Consider the following 15678-nt stretch of genomic DNA (forward strand, 5'->3'; position numbering starts at 1 on the left):
AGTACTTGCCCAACCAGTCTGCTAAATCTAGATTTAAACTCGATAACTTAGTACCCCTTTTTGTGTTTAGTTTATTGTTCGTCCCCCCACACATCCGATTATCACGGTTGACTATGTATGGTGCGAAATAAGTTCAACATACATACAAAGGCTATACAGAGGAATCTGTCTTTGTTCGGCTGTCTCTGCGCATATCTGTGTTTGTGCCTCTGAGACTCCCCCCCCCCCAACTAGAAGTGGCCGTTGTCACGGAGATACTGGGCCCTGGCGACCACGTCGTTGGCGTAGTCGTCGCCCGTCGTGCCGATGTCCATGTTGGCATACGACCCCACGTTCCGCGTGCCAGCGTTATATGCCGAGATACCTCCTGTACATACATGTGGATTACATACATGTGGATTACATACATTTTATACATTGTATACACACATATATACATTGCATATGTAAAAATATATTGCATGTGTTAATGTGCACAGAGTGATATCCGTGTTGACGTATGTCTTATGCCAAGATGTCTTCTGTATTACACATACATATACACATAAAATATACATTGTATACACATTAAAGTGAACATATTTTATATATATACGAGCTTTACTACCCGGCTTCGCCCGGGTCTTGGATTCTTATCTTGGATTGATGCTTGAAAGAAAGAACAAATCCTAAACAAATCAATGTAACTAAATCTGATGTTTTTCACTCAAGGAAATTCAACCTTAACCCACTTATACGTAAGGTTGATTTTGGCAACTGGAAGGGAATGACGTACGAGCTGAAAATAGTCGCGTTCACTTAAAAATTCCAGACAGCATAAACTGTGCAAATTTCATGACGTCAGAGCTCGGCGTTTGAGAGTTTTTGCTGCTTCACACAAACAGATGTATTTTATTCTTTATATTTAAGATTCAAGTTTCATTTATTAGGTACTAGCGGTAAGTATCCCCCGTTGCCCAGGCGAAAAATACAGACACACACATCGACCTACACAACAGCAACCGCCATTCGCCACTAAGTGGCGGTGACATCACCACGACGCTTGTGCCAGGCCATGTGCACATTGAGGCCACGTGAAGTGTCGAACGCCCGCTGGCAGACCCAGGTGCAATGGGTCGGCTGACTGAGATGACTGGCTGATGCACCACCTGTGCCCCTTACTGTGCTAACTTGCTGTGCTTTAGCCACCCGGCGCTCCGCTCGTTGTTGTGAGCGTCGCTCCTCCACCCTCCGTTGTTGCTGGAGGGCGACTGCCTCCAACTGCCCAGTAGCGTCCTTCACGAGCCTCCTCCACAGAGGCCGATCTTGACACCGCTGGTATCAGTCATCGGCAAGTCCACTCAGCTCCACGTCCTCCTGTACCACATCACTCCATCTCTTTTCTAGCCCATGCCGCGCCCGTTTAGCCCCCTCGATCCGGCCGAACAAAATCTGTTTAGGCATGCGGTGGCTGGGCATGCAGGCTACATGACCCAACCAACGCAGCCTTGCCTGCCGGAAGAGCTCACCGATGGGACTTTGCCCAGATCTTTCAAGGATTTGAGCTCCTCACACAATCCAGCCTGGTTAAACCCAGGATGGATCGTAGGCAGGCCAGTCTAAATGTTTCCAACCGGCGAAGATGCTCCATTAGGGGGGTCCACGTTTCGCAAGCGTAGAGAAGGGAGGGAATGACCGTGGCCGAGAAGACCTGAAGCTTCGTGCGGAGCGACAGACCAGGTAGCTTCCACACAGCATTACGCAACCGATGAAAAAACAATGCCGCTCGACTGATTCGGAGTGAGACCTCTGCTGTTAAACCGGAGCCGGTGATAAGCACACTGCCCAGGTATGGCAAACTCTCCACAAGCGGCCCATCACCAATTGGGAGTTGTGGGGGTGGAGTGTCCGATGGTACAAAATACCCAGGCAGGTGCTTAGTTTTGGTGGGGCTGATGGCAAGGCCCCGACTCTTAATGGCAAGCTCCAAGTTGAGTAGCAGCACCTCCAACTCGTCCTCTGAGTGAACAGCAATTACCAGATAATGGGCATACATAACATGGTTGCATAATAGGGATCCATCCCTTGATCGCACCCGGGCATCGATCAGCCTCCCATTGTATCTGTAGCAGATTGAAGGCTTAATGAAGTACGTGGTAAAAATAGATGTGAAATAATGTGACATCCAGAAGACATCCCTGTCGCACGCGAAGGTATAGAGGGAATGGCTGCGACTCGCGGCCATGTAGTTTTACCCGGGCGGCAAAGAATATGAAATAATGCAGTCACGAAAGGTGTAAGTGAAGATAAGTAGTGTAAGAATAGGAAGGTGAAATGTAAAAATATAGGTGTATTTGAACGTGAGTTGACACAATAATAAAGATGAAAGCAATGGCCAAGTTATAAGCCCAAAAAAATAGGTTTACGATTTGTATGGTGTGTATGGCATAGTGAGAAATGCAAAATTGTCAAAAATGTTTGTAGCTATGTGACGTAACAGAAAGAGGCAAATAATCTGAAATCCTGTAGTCATGAAAGCTGTAAGTGAAGAGAAGGAAAGTAATAATAGGAAGGTGATTTTTTTAAACGTATGTGTATTAGAACGTGAGTTCACACAATAATAAAGATGATATTTGAACGTGAGTGCACACAAGAATGAAGATGAAAGTAAAGGGCAAGTAATAAAGAATTTTTTTTATCGATTTGTATGGTGTATGGCAATGTGACAAATGCAAAAAATATGTAAATGTTTGTAGCTACGTGATGTCACAGAAAAATTCAAAGAATATGAAACCCTGCAGGGACAAAAGCTGTAAGTGAAGAGAAGTAATGTAATAACAGGAAGATGATATTGGTAAAAATGGGTGTATTAGAACGTGAGTTAACACAATAATAAAGATGATATTTGAACGTGAGTTTACACAAAATAATGATGATGTAAGTAATGGGCAAGTAATGAACAGCAAATATTTGTTGAGAGATTTGTATGGTGTGTATGGCATAGTGACAAAGGCAAAATGTATTGAAATGTTTGTAGCTACGTGACTTAACCGAAACAGGCAAAAAAAAAATCTGAATTCCTGCAGTCACGAAAGTTGTAAGTGAAGATAAGTAATGTAATAATAGTAAGGTGATATTTGCATTGAGAGGTGTATTTGAATGTGAGTTGACAGAATAAAAAGATGAAAGTAATGGGCAAGTTATGAACAAAATATATGTTGTGAGCACAGAAACAAAAATAATATATTTCCAAGGTGATGAATAAAACAACAGTTTTGTAGCGTAGGAAGCAAGGAAATTTGTACTTACCATAGGCTTGGTGAGGCTTAGTCCCATGTGGAGCCCCCGTCCTGGCCTACATTGCCAAGGCATGGTGAGGCAGCACTTTGGCAGGCTGGGCCGCTACCCCCACACCCATCCCCCCGTCAGTGTAAGAATAATGGTATCCAAGAACTTAAATATAATTATCTACTGACTCTGTAGTATAAACTGGACGGATCGTGTTGGGGGGGGAGGGCGAAGAGGACATCAGACTGTGAAGAAAAATCCGCAGCGTGATGTGTGTATTTATTGCATGTTAAACGTGTAAAATAAAATTTCCCCCGTGAGCTGGACCGAACGCACATCACTTGGCAGGGTCCGCCCCCCCCCCCAGGCAATTGTCGTTAGTTGGTATGGTCGATGTGGCGCAATGAGTAAATAATTAAAATAAGAATGCCACAAATTTGTTCATTAAACCACTTTAAAGTTTAGGGATGAGAAAATGGAATAACCTATTCCCGCCGCGGGGCTTAGGGCGTGCTGCCTGGTAAATTTTTTTACCCCACCGTCCGAGAGCCAAATCCCTCGCAAGCGGGCGCGCGCAGAGACTTTTATATGTGTAGTGGTGGTGTTGACGCGCGCCGACTGTGACAGTGATGGATCACGGGGCGGCACGGGGTGCGGGGTTGGGCACGCGTTGTGGGCGTGGTATGGACGCGCGCGCCGGGAGTGACGGATGACGGGGCGGCGCGGCGTGGGTGGTGAGGCACGCTGAGATGTGGGAAAACAGGATCGTAGCGAGTGCCCAGTGATTGGTCAAATAGGATGGGTGCTCTCAGCGACGTCCGCAGGTGGGGTATAAAGGGGGACGCGCGAGAGCACTCGGGGTTGTTAACCAGTTGAAGATCGAAGACGGAGTTGAAGAGATAGTGCCCCGAGACCCCTAGTCCCGCTGTCCTTGTAGGGACCAGGGCCCTGTGTGGCTCGGAGGCGAGACTGTGGGACCCGTGGTTCGACGCCCACGTGGGTCGGGACTGGGGGACCCACAGTCGAGACGGACACCCCGGCAGGGTGTGTCCAGAGTAGCTCAGTGGGCGTTAGTCGCCAGAGTAGCTCAGTGGGTGTTGGTCACCCGAGTAGCTCAGTGGGCGTTAGTCGCCAGAGTAGTTCAGTGGGCGTTAGTCGCCAGGGTAGCTAAGAGGGTGTTGGTCACCCGAGTAGCTCAGTGGGTGTTAGTCACCCGAGTAGCTAAGTGGGTGTTAGTCACCCGAGTAACCAAGTGGGTGTTAGTCACCCGAGTAGCTAAGTGGGTGTTAGTCACCCGAGTAACCAAGTGGGTGTTAGTCACCGAGTAGCTAAGTGGGTGTTAGTCACCCGGGTAACCAAGTGGGTGTTAGTCACCCGAGTAACCAAGTGGGTGTTAGTCACCCGAGATACTACAGTGGGTGTTAGTCGCCTGTGAACCGAAGTTGGTGAAATAAAGAGTGTGCTACCCGTGAAGTCGTCTCCCGCCGAGTTACTACATTACAACTGGCGTCAGAAGTAAACCTGTCTTCAAGAAGAATGGATACTAGGAAGACTACCCGTACCCACGAGCGAGATCGGGAAGACGACGGCGTACCGGAGACACCAACCTCGGGAGGAGAGGACGAGGAGTTGCCGCCGATGCAGCACTTCGCGGCGATGGCCGACGCTCAGCTCGCCTCCCGACACCAGCCTACAGGACGCGCACTCCCGCCTGGCGGAGTTGCTGCTCGCCGCCGCTGCAGTTTTGGCGGAGATCTCCGTTCCAGCGGGCGGAGGGACGGCTGCGGGGTTGGAGGAGGCGGCGCGGCTGGAGGGTTCCCGCCAAAAGGCGCTTCGCGCCAAAAGTTATGAAGTTGGCGCCGTTTTTGAGGGACCGCCATTGTTTGGCGGGAAGCGGGGACACCACGTGGCCGGAGATCTCCACTCAGCGCGGCCCGCGTCATCGGCGCGCGCCGGAGCTCTCCAGGGTGCGACTGCTGACAGAGCCAACATTTTGTACAACCACAGTGGCGCGGGGGAAAATCGTTCCGACGACGACGACGACCGAGTCCTCCAGCAACGATTGCCCGCGCTGTCGGCGTTCAAGGCAGACGGAGGCGACTGGGGAGCCTTCCACCGAAGGTTCCTCGCACATCAAGAAATGTCGGGGTGGTCCGACACCACTGCCCTGCGCGCTTTGCCAGCGATGCTCGACAACGACGCGCTTGCAGCCTTCACATCGGCCCCAAGGTCGTCTCGCTCAACGCTCCAGGCCGCGCTACACCTGATGGCTAAGGTGTTCGGCCCGCCCTCGACCTGCCGCCACCAATTCTACGATCGGCGGAAGGTGGTTGGGGAAACAACGCTCGCCTATCGCACGGCGCTGCTCGCCTTGGCGGACGCAGCTTTTCCCCGCATGGACAAGGAGGGGAAGGACGCCATGGTGACGGAGCAGCTGCTGGCGTTGGCCCACGAGTTGGGAGTCCCCATTAATGTGGCGGACGAAATGGATATCTGCTCCCTGGCGATCGCCACGAGTATTCACGCGTACGAGGTCCTCAAGCGCAAGCCGACGGTCGTCTGCAAATTGGCGGAGAACGCGGCACTGGCCGCCACGATCGCCGAGCCTCAGCCAGCTGCGGATCAGGAGCAGGCCTTCGCTGTATCGCGTCCGGGGGAGTGGAGAACGGGAGGTCGTTCACCCACACGTTCATCCCGCAAGCTGGAGCAACCGAAACCTACGACGTCCCTCGTCGTCTGCTACAACTGCGGCCTTCGGGGTCACGTCGCAGCCGGGTGCCGGGCCCCGCGTCAGCGCGCCACGGGACCACGTCGGGACGACGACCAGGCCCACAAGTCATCCCAACTAAACCCGGTGTCTCGGGCCTGACGGCTGCTGACCGTCGGGAACCGGAACCCCGCGGCACGCGCGGGTCCCCGATGCCTGGCCCGTGCCTTCCTGAACTCCCGGCACCGCCGGACGGTCAACCGCGTCTGGTGCCATACGACGGACCGGCAAGGCGGACTCGGGCTAGGGCACAACACTTTTCATGAAGACATTTTTCAACACCGAGCTCGCCCGGTGTTCCCCCTCTGCCGGGGTAATGTCCCGTTCTAGGGACGCTCGGAAAGAATGGGACGCTGCACGAGTCGGAAGAGAAGAAAAAAAAATAAAATGGAAATTTTTTTTTATTTTTCTTTTCTGCATACACATTTGGTATTGTCACTCGCCGGATTGTATATATTGTTCTGTTGTTGTGTAGTGGCATTGGTTGATGGTTGCGGATGGCAGTGTTCGCGTTGTGTTGTGTTGTTACGTTGGTTGTTGTTCTTGTTGTTGTGTTACGGGGCACACTGGGGGGAGGGGGTGTTGTATATTTTTATAGCAGCCGGGTCGGCTGCGAGCTATGTGGTAGGGGGTGATGTAGTGGTGGTGTTGACGCGCGCCGACTGTGACAGTGATGGATCACGGGGCGGCACGGGGTGCGGGGTTGGGCACGCGTTGTGGGCGTGGTATGGACGCGCGCGCCGGGAGTGACGGATGACGGGCGGCGCGGCGTGGGTGGTGAGGCACGCTGAGATGTGGGAAAACAGGATCGTAGCGAGTGCCCAGTGATTGGTCAAATAGGATGGGTGCTCTCAGCGACGTCCGCAGGTGGGGTATAAAGGGGGACGTGCGAGAGCACTCGGGGTTGTTAACCAGTTGAAGATCGAAGACGGAGTTGAAGAGATAGTGCCCCGAGACCCCTAGTCCCGCTGTCCTTGTAGGGACCGGGACCCTGTGTGGCTCGGAGGCGAGACTGTGGGACCCGTGGTTCGACGCCCACGTGGGTCGGGACTGGGGGACCCACAGTCGAGACGGACACCCCGGCAGGGTGTGTCCAGAGTAGCTCAGTGGGCGTTAGTCGCCAGAGTAGCTCAGTGGGTGTTGGTCACCCGAGTAGCTCAGTGGGTGTTTGTCACCCGAGTAGCTCAGTGGGCGTTAGTCGCCAGAGTAGCTCAGTGGGCGTTAGTCGCCAGGGTAGCTAAGAGGGTGTTGGTCACCCGAGTAGCTCAGTGGGTGTTAGTCACCCGAGTAGCTAAGTGGGTGTTAGTCACCCGAGTAACCAAGTGGGTGTTAGTCACCCGAGTAGCTAAGTGGGTGTTAGTCACCCGAGTAACCAAGTGGGTGTTAGTCACCGAGTAGCTAAGTGGGTGTTAGTCACCCGGGTAACCAAGTGGGTGTTAGTCACCCGAGTAACCACGTGGGTGTTAGTCACCCGAGATACTACAGTGGGTGTTAGTCGCCTGTGAACCGAAGTTGGTGAAATAAAGAGTGTGCTACCCGTGAAGTCGTCTCCCGCCGAGTTACTACATTACATATGTAAGAGAAGAATACAGAGCTTCCCTTTAACATTTAACAAGGGCAAATGCGGTTAGCCAGTACTACGCCGAGCTACCTTTGTCTCCCAATCGTGATGTTTACAGACCACATCACGGACTATGTTAAGGCTGAGTCGACCTAGGGGAGGTCCAGGACCGGTTCAAATATTATTTACAAATGTGCGTTGTGAGCGGGAATCGATCTCAGGGTTCTTAGCAACAATGTGCTAACCGTTGTGCTACCGCTCCCCATAATTATACATTATTGCCACCACTCCACATTATATACATGCATACGTATGTATATATCTATATTTGAAGTTTTCGTGACTGCAAGGATCCATACTCCTGGTTCTTTCGGTAAAGTCACGTAGGTAAAGACAATTAAAAAGTAAAAGATAAAAATAAATAAATTAAATCACGACGTTTCGATTGCAACACAAGCAATCATCATCAGGTGTGACAACCACAGCAATAAATTTTACTGAAGTGGGAGAGAAGCCGAAGTCAAGGGGTTTATACTGGGCATGGTGAGGGGGGGGGAAGGTGACGGGGCTATAGGTGCGCAAGGAGGCCACGTGAAGTGTCGAACGCCTGCTGGCAGGAGGTCACGGGACAGACTCAGATGCTACAGGTTGACTGACTGAGACGACTGGCTGATGCAGCACCTGTGCCCCCTACTGTGCCAACTTTCTGTGCTTTAGCCACCCGGGGCTCCGCTCGTTGTTGTGAGCGTCGCATGGAGTGTCTGATGGTACATAAGACTCACACACACATTGACATACACAACACACATATGGACTTATAAAGACACGCATATCGACTAAGACAGGGACTTACACACACACATGGACCCACACACACATCGACTTACAGACATACATAGACTGCCACACACATATGAACTTACACACACATATCGACGCACACACACACATGGACTCTCCCACACATTCACACATTGCCGTACACACAGACTCCCACACAAACATACATGTACTCACACACAACAACAACCGCCGTTCGCCACTAAGTGGCGGTAACGTCACCACGACGCTTGTGCCAGGCCACTCACACACGCACATAGAGCCACACACACATGGACTGACACACACACATAGACTTATGTACACAGACACACATGGACTCACACGCACACGTGGACCAAAACACACAGAAAGAAATGGACTTACACTGACTCACATGGAGCGACGCACACACAGCGACTAACACACACACACACAGACTGACACAGACATATCGACTCGCACACAAACACATCGACTCTGACACACAGACTCACACACACACACATTGGCGCACACAAACACACATCGCCGCAGACATGAACATCGACCTACACGCACACATGGACTTAGACGCAGGCATTATTATTGTGAAAAAAAGTAACTTAATTAAAAAGAGTAGTTGTCTAAACACGCACACCACCGCACACACATTGACTAACACCCACACATGGACTTACGCACACACACATTGACGGTATGCACTATCACTACAGCAGTGCACACGGACTATGGTGGTTCGTGGTATCACTACAGCAGTGGCTAGTGACTGTGGTGTAACCTGCTATTAATACAGCAGTGCATACTGTGGTGGTACCTGCTATCAGTACAGCAGTGCATATTGCCTGTGGTGGTAGCTGCTATGATAACAGCAGTGCATACTGTGGTGGTACATGTGTTGAGGAGTTCCCAGGACGCAAGGGGATGGAGGTAAGGTTATTAAAGCTATTACAATCTAACACAAGGGTACACAACTCCCAGGGGTTAGGGGTCCTATGCTGAGTCCTGGTCCCTGCCCGGCTAGCTCCGGTCTCTCTCTCCGTGTCGGATCGGGGACTCTGCCAACTCCACCGAACGGAGAGAGAAGCACCTCCATTGGCTACCACCGGCGTCCTTCCAGACTCACGACTTCGTCCCTCTACATCCTGGTTCCCTCTCTACCCTTCTCACTCTATCCGTTCCCACAGTGACCCCGCTTTCGTCACGGGTTCTCCCTTAAATACTCTAGGAGACGTGACATAATCGAACTGCCCAGCACACATCACGTCACACGTTCCTTGACGTCACACGTTCCTTGACGTCACACATGACGTCACGTCCCCATTATACTCCTCTACACATGGTTTAACAAAAGCAGTCCATACTGAATGTGCTGGTACCTGCTATGATGACAGCAGTGCATATTGACAGTGGTGGTAGCTGGTATGATTACAGCAGTGCATACAGTGGTGGTACCTCCCTTAGGTCGACTCAGCCTCAAATGAGTATCTGGTGCGGTATGTAAAAACATTGCCACTGGGAAGACAAAGGTAGCCAGTCGTAGTGCTGGCCACTCACTCCCTCATGTACCGTGTTGGCTTTCATAGGTGCTTGCTAATAGCACTTTCCCAAATGGTATGTTAAGGCTATACGGGAAATCTTTGTCTTTGGTCCGGAGAGAGGTCATGATTCCTTGAGAACAGGTGAGAGAGGTTTTGTAGTCAGGGAGCTTCCATCTTCAGGTTGATGTAAGTGGCACAGAGAGTGGATGGTGGTGCAGTGGAGAGAGAAGCTGTGAATGTTTGTGAAGAGGCGCTATTGCTGGTGCTCTTACGGGACCTTTCATCTGCTGGTCCTGGGTCCAGTTAGGGAACTTCTTCTTGATGGCACTGATCATGTCGATGAGGATGCCCGTGCCCTGCTTCAAGTGGTCTTCGCTGTCCCACGTACCCACTGTGTTGTGGAAGCGCTTGTCCACCTGGACAAAAACACCGATGCTTAATATAGCCTTAACCAGACTGTTGGGCAAGTTCTGTTAGTAAGCACCTCCGAAGGCCGCAACGGCACACAATGGGGTGGTGTAGCAAGCACCACATACAACTGCCAGTGCTGATGCATACACACCGTACATTTTACTAATTTGAGGCTAAGTCAATTGAGGGGATGCCCCGGACCAGTTCAAATATTCACTCCCAATGTAGGTGTCATGAGCGGGAAGCAAACTTATGTGACTTGGGTTCATGGTACATTGACACCAATTATCCAAATTTATACATTTAACTATTTTTATTTAGACATGTAATTTTAGTCTATTTGTTTGTTTATCTCCCTTTTGATGGGACTTTGTAGGATGAACGTTGAGGTTTATAAGGGCACGGGGTGACCAATAAAGTCTGAATTGGTCTGTAATAAGGTAGGCACTGATAAGGGGTTAACAGGTATGGGTGTGTAACAAATGCGTGTGGTGTGTACCTGTGCTTTTCCAGGTAAAGGACACAATTCCAGTTAAGGCAGTTACACGCATATTTACCTGTGTCTATGTTACCTGAACGATCTCAGAAAAAAACAAATTGGCAATGCAGTTTTAGGTTAGAATCTCAATTGTTTATCATGGTGTTCATCTACTATCACGTGTAACGCTAGGGTCGCAGTGCAGGGCCAACTGTCTTAAGATGCTTAATTATTTCAAAATGTATCAAAGACATTAGTGAAGGAGTTATATATATTTGTTATTGTGCAAAATTTAGGAAACAACCAGACTATTTCTTATCATACTCGAGAGAGGATTTGAGTTCGGAAAATGTGCATGCTCATCCTTACAACCTTTCTTCTGTGACACGAGAATAATTTGATGCCTATTTCTTTTCTACCTTATAATTCTGAACGCTAGATCACAGAGCTAATATTTTAGTTTACACAGCAGTGGGAGCGCTCATGGCAGTACAGCGGATTCGGGACTGCAAGATTTTGGGTTCTCACTTCCCCCTACTGTACCTTGTTTGTGTGCAACATTGTCCCGTGTTGCAGAGTGGAACAGTGAATGTTACCACACACTAATTCAGTTTCAACTTACCTTGTTCGAGTTCAACACCCTCCTTTGCTGGAGAGTGAGAAGAGTCTCGCCCAGGCAGCATTTTCAAGTACAGTAAACCCTTATTAATTCGACACATATGGGGCTCTGGTCCTGCCGAATTATCAAATAACGAAATAAAGCTTATTTAGTCCAAGGTCAACATCCCACCCAGTGCAGGAGAGAGTGAGAGGACGTACCCTTGGATCAAGGGGAATTATTCGCGGTGACTGGAAAATTATGGGAATTGAGTGTGCCACTCATTTTCAGGGAGCAAGATCTGTGATTCCAAGAGGGTCGTTGTACTATCGGCATCTGGGAGAGAACCATATTTGGCTTATTCTTTGGTTCTTTTCGGTTAAGTCACGACTAAAAATAAAATAATAAATTAAAATAACATATTACGACGTTTCGATTGCAACACAAGCAATCATCATCAGGTATAAAAGAAATAGCAACAAAAATCTAACTAGAAAACTATAGACAGACATACAAGCAGACAGACATCACAACGGCACACAGAGAGAGGACACAAATCGGCACAAAGAGAGGGGTCGTTTCTGTGACGGTCCCTTAAATATAGAGAGGGGGGGGCGGGGACGGTGAGAGGGAGGGGGCAGAGAGAATTAGCATATCAATGAGTGTACTGCAACGTACTGCTGTTGCAAGTAAGATGACAATGTGGAACGGGCACGCAAAATTGAAAACGGGCACGCAAAATTGAAATTTAGGAGACAGGCACACGAAAATTAAATAACCTAGCAAAATATCGAAATGTGATGTAATACAACACAGAGAGTCGGTTAACACACAATTAACGCATATCCTGGTTGATTACGTGTTTCAAAATTTGCTAAGTTAGAATTTTAAGTGTGAAAATTCCAAAGAGAGGACACAGGTAGAGAGAACAAATAGCCAGAAAGAAAAAGGATAAGCTTAAAACTTCCCCGTAGAAGTGGTTCAATCTTAATTTAGGAGCTTTCGTGACTGCAGGAATTATTCTTTGGTTCTTTTCGGTTAAGTCACGTCTAAAAATAAAATAATAAATTAAAATAACATATTACGACGTTTCGATTGCAACACAAGCAATCATCATCAGGTATAAAAGAAATAGCAACAAAAATCTAACTAGAAAACTATAGACAGACATACAAGCAGACAGACATCACAACGGCACACAGAGAGAGGACACAAATCGGCACAAAGAGAGGGGTCGTTTCTGTGACGGTCCCTTAAATATAGAGAGGGGGGGGGCGGGGACGGTGAGAGGGAGGGGGCAGAGAGAATTAGCATATCAATAAGTGTACTGCAACGTACTGCTGTTGCAAGTAAGATGACAATGTGGAACGGGCACGCAAAATTGAAAACGGGCACGCAAAATTGAAACTTAGGAGACAGGCACACGAAAATTAAATAACCTAGCAAAATATCGAAATGTGATGTAATACAACACAGAGAGTCGGTTAACACACAATTAACGCATATCCTGGTTGATTACGTGTTTCAAAATTTGCTAAGTTAGAATTTTAAGTGTGAAAATTCCAAAGAGAGGACACAGGTAGAGAGAACAAATAGCCAGAAAGAAAAAGGATAAGCTTAAAACTTCCCCGTAGAAGTGGTTCAATCTTAATTTAGGAGCTTTCGTGACTGCAGGAATTATTCTTTGGTTCTTTTCGGTTAAGTCACGTCTAAAAATAAAATTATAAATTAAAATAACATATTACGACGTTTCGATTGCAACACAAGCAATCATCATCAGGTATAAAAGAAATAGCAACAAAAATCTAACTAGAAAACTATAGACAGACATACAAGCAGACAGACATCACAACGGCACACAGAGAGAGGACACAAATCGGCACAAAGAGAGGGGTCGTTTCTGTGACGGTCCCTTAAATATAGAGAGGGGGGGGGCGGGGACGGTGAGAGGGAGGGGGCAGAGAGAATTAGCATATCAATGAGTGTACTGCAACGTACTGCTGTTGCAAGTAAGATGACAATGTGGAACGGGCACGCAAAATTGAAAACGGGCACGCAAAATTGAAATTTAGGAGACAGGCACACGAAAATTAAATAACCTAGCAAAATATCGAAATGTGATGTAATACAACACAGAGAGTCGGTTAACACACAATTAACGCATATCCTGGTTGATTACGTGTTTCAAAATTTGCTAAGTTAGAATTTTAAGTGTGAAAATTCCAAAGAGAGGACACAGGTAGAGAGAACAAATAGCCAGAAAGAAAAAGGATAAGCTTAAAACTTCCCCGTAGAAGTGGTTCAATCTTAATTTAGGAGCTTTCGTGACTGCAGGAATTATTCTTTGGTTCTTTTCGGTTAAGTCACGTCTAAAAATAAAATAATAAATTAAAATAACATATTACGACGTTTCGATTGCAACACAAGCAATCATCATCAGGTATAAAAGAAATAGCAACAAAAATCTAACTAGAAAACTATAGACAGACATACAAGCAGACAGACATCACAACGGCACACAGAGAGAGGACACAAATCGGCACAAAGAGAGGGGTCGTTTCTGTGACGGTCCCTTAAATATAGAGAGGGGGGGGGCGGGGACGGTGAGAGGGAGGGGGCAGAGAGAATTAGCATATCAATGAGTGTACTGCAACGTACTGCTGTTGCAAGTAAGATGACAATGTGGAACGGGCACGCAAAATTGAAAACGGGCACGCAAAATTGAAATTTAGGAGACAGGCACACGAAAATTAAATAACCTAGCAAAATATCGAAATGTGATGTAATACAACACAGAGAGTCGGTTAACACACAATTAACGCATATCCTGGTTGATTACGTGTTTCAAAATTTTCTAAGTTAGAATTTTAAGTGTGAAAATTCCAAAGAGAGGACACAGGTAGAGAGAACAAATAGCCAGAAAGAAAAAGGATAAGCTTAAAACTTCCCCGTAGAAGTGGTTCAATCTTAATTTAGGAGCTTTCGTGACTGCATGAATTATTCTTTGGTTCTTTTCGGTTAAGTCACGTCTAAAAATAAAATAATAAATTAAAATAACATATTACGACGTTTCGATTGCAACACAAGCAATCATCATCAGGTATAAAAGAAATAGCAACAAAAATCTAACTAGAAAACTATAGACAGACATACAAGCAGACAGACATCACAACGGCACACAGAGAGAGGACACAAATCGGCACAAAGAGAGGGGTCGTTTCTGTGACGGTCCCTTAAATATAGAGAGGGGGGGGGCGGGGCCTGTGAGAGGGAGGGGGCAGAGAGAATTAGCATATCAATGAGTGTACTGCAACGTACTGCTGTTGCAAGTAAGATGACAATGTGGAACGGGCACGCAAAATTGAAAACGGGCACGCAAAATTGAAATTTAGGAGACAGGCACACGAAAATTAAATAACCTAGCAAAATATCGAAATGTGATGTAATACAACACAGAGAGTCGGTTAACACACAATTAACGCATATCCTGGTTGATTACGTGTTTCAAAATTTGCTAAGTTAGAATTTTAAGTGTGAAAATTCCAAAGAGAGGACACAGGTAGAGAGAACAAATAGCCAGAAAGAAAAAGGATAAGCTTAAAACTTCCCCGTAGAAGTGGTTCAATCTTAATTTAGGAGCTTTCGTGACTGCAGGAATTATTCTTTGGTTCTTTTCGGTTAAGTCACGTCTAAAAATAAAATAATAAATTAAAATAACATATTACGACGTTTCGATTGCAACACAAGCAATCATCATCAGGTATAAAAGAAATAGCAACAAAAATCTAACTAGAAAACTATAGACAGACATACAAGCAGACAGACATCACAACGGCACACAGAGAGAGGACACAAATCGGCACAAAGAGAGGGGTCGTTTCTGTGACGGTCCCTTAAATATAGAGAGGGGGGGGGCGGGGACGGTGAGAGGGAGGGGGCAGAGAGAATTAGCATATCAATGAGTGTACTGCAACGTACTGCTGTTGCAAGTAAGATGACAATGTGGAACGGGCACGCAAAATTGAAAACGGGCACGCAAAATTGAAATTTAGGAGACAGGCACACGAAAATTAAATAACCTAGCAAAATATCGAAATGTGATGTAATACAACACAGAGAGTCGGTTAACACACAATTAACGCATATCCTGGTTGATTACGTGTTTCAAAATTTGCTAAGTTAGAATTTTAAGTGTGAAAATTCCAAAGAGAGGACACAGGTAGAGAGAACAAATAG

The 15678-nt window shown here is 47.4% G+C and overlaps 1 protein-coding gene across 1 annotated transcript in view; it reads right to left on the minus strand.

Moving 5' to 3' along the window:
* Positions 1-230: 230 nt before the first annotated feature.
* LOC144952919 (lysozyme g-like) overlaps positions 231-15678 on the minus strand; it is a 36038-nt gene continuing 20590 nt past the window's right edge. The window contains exons 5-6 of the mRNA XM_078883395.1: positions 10233-10371; positions 231-367 (exon numbers count right to left, since the gene is read on the minus strand). Of these exons, the coding sequence (XP_078739521.1) occupies positions 231-367; positions 10233-10371 (276 nt within the window). The remainder of the gene's footprint in view (positions 368-10232; positions 10372-15678) is intronic.

This window comes from Lampetra fluviatilis, chromosome 71 (assembly GCF_964198595.1).
Source record: "Lampetra fluviatilis chromosome 71, kcLamFluv1.1, whole genome shotgun sequence".
Taxonomy (NCBI): domain Eukaryota; kingdom Metazoa; phylum Chordata; class Hyperoartia; order Petromyzontiformes; family Petromyzontidae; genus Lampetra; species Lampetra fluviatilis.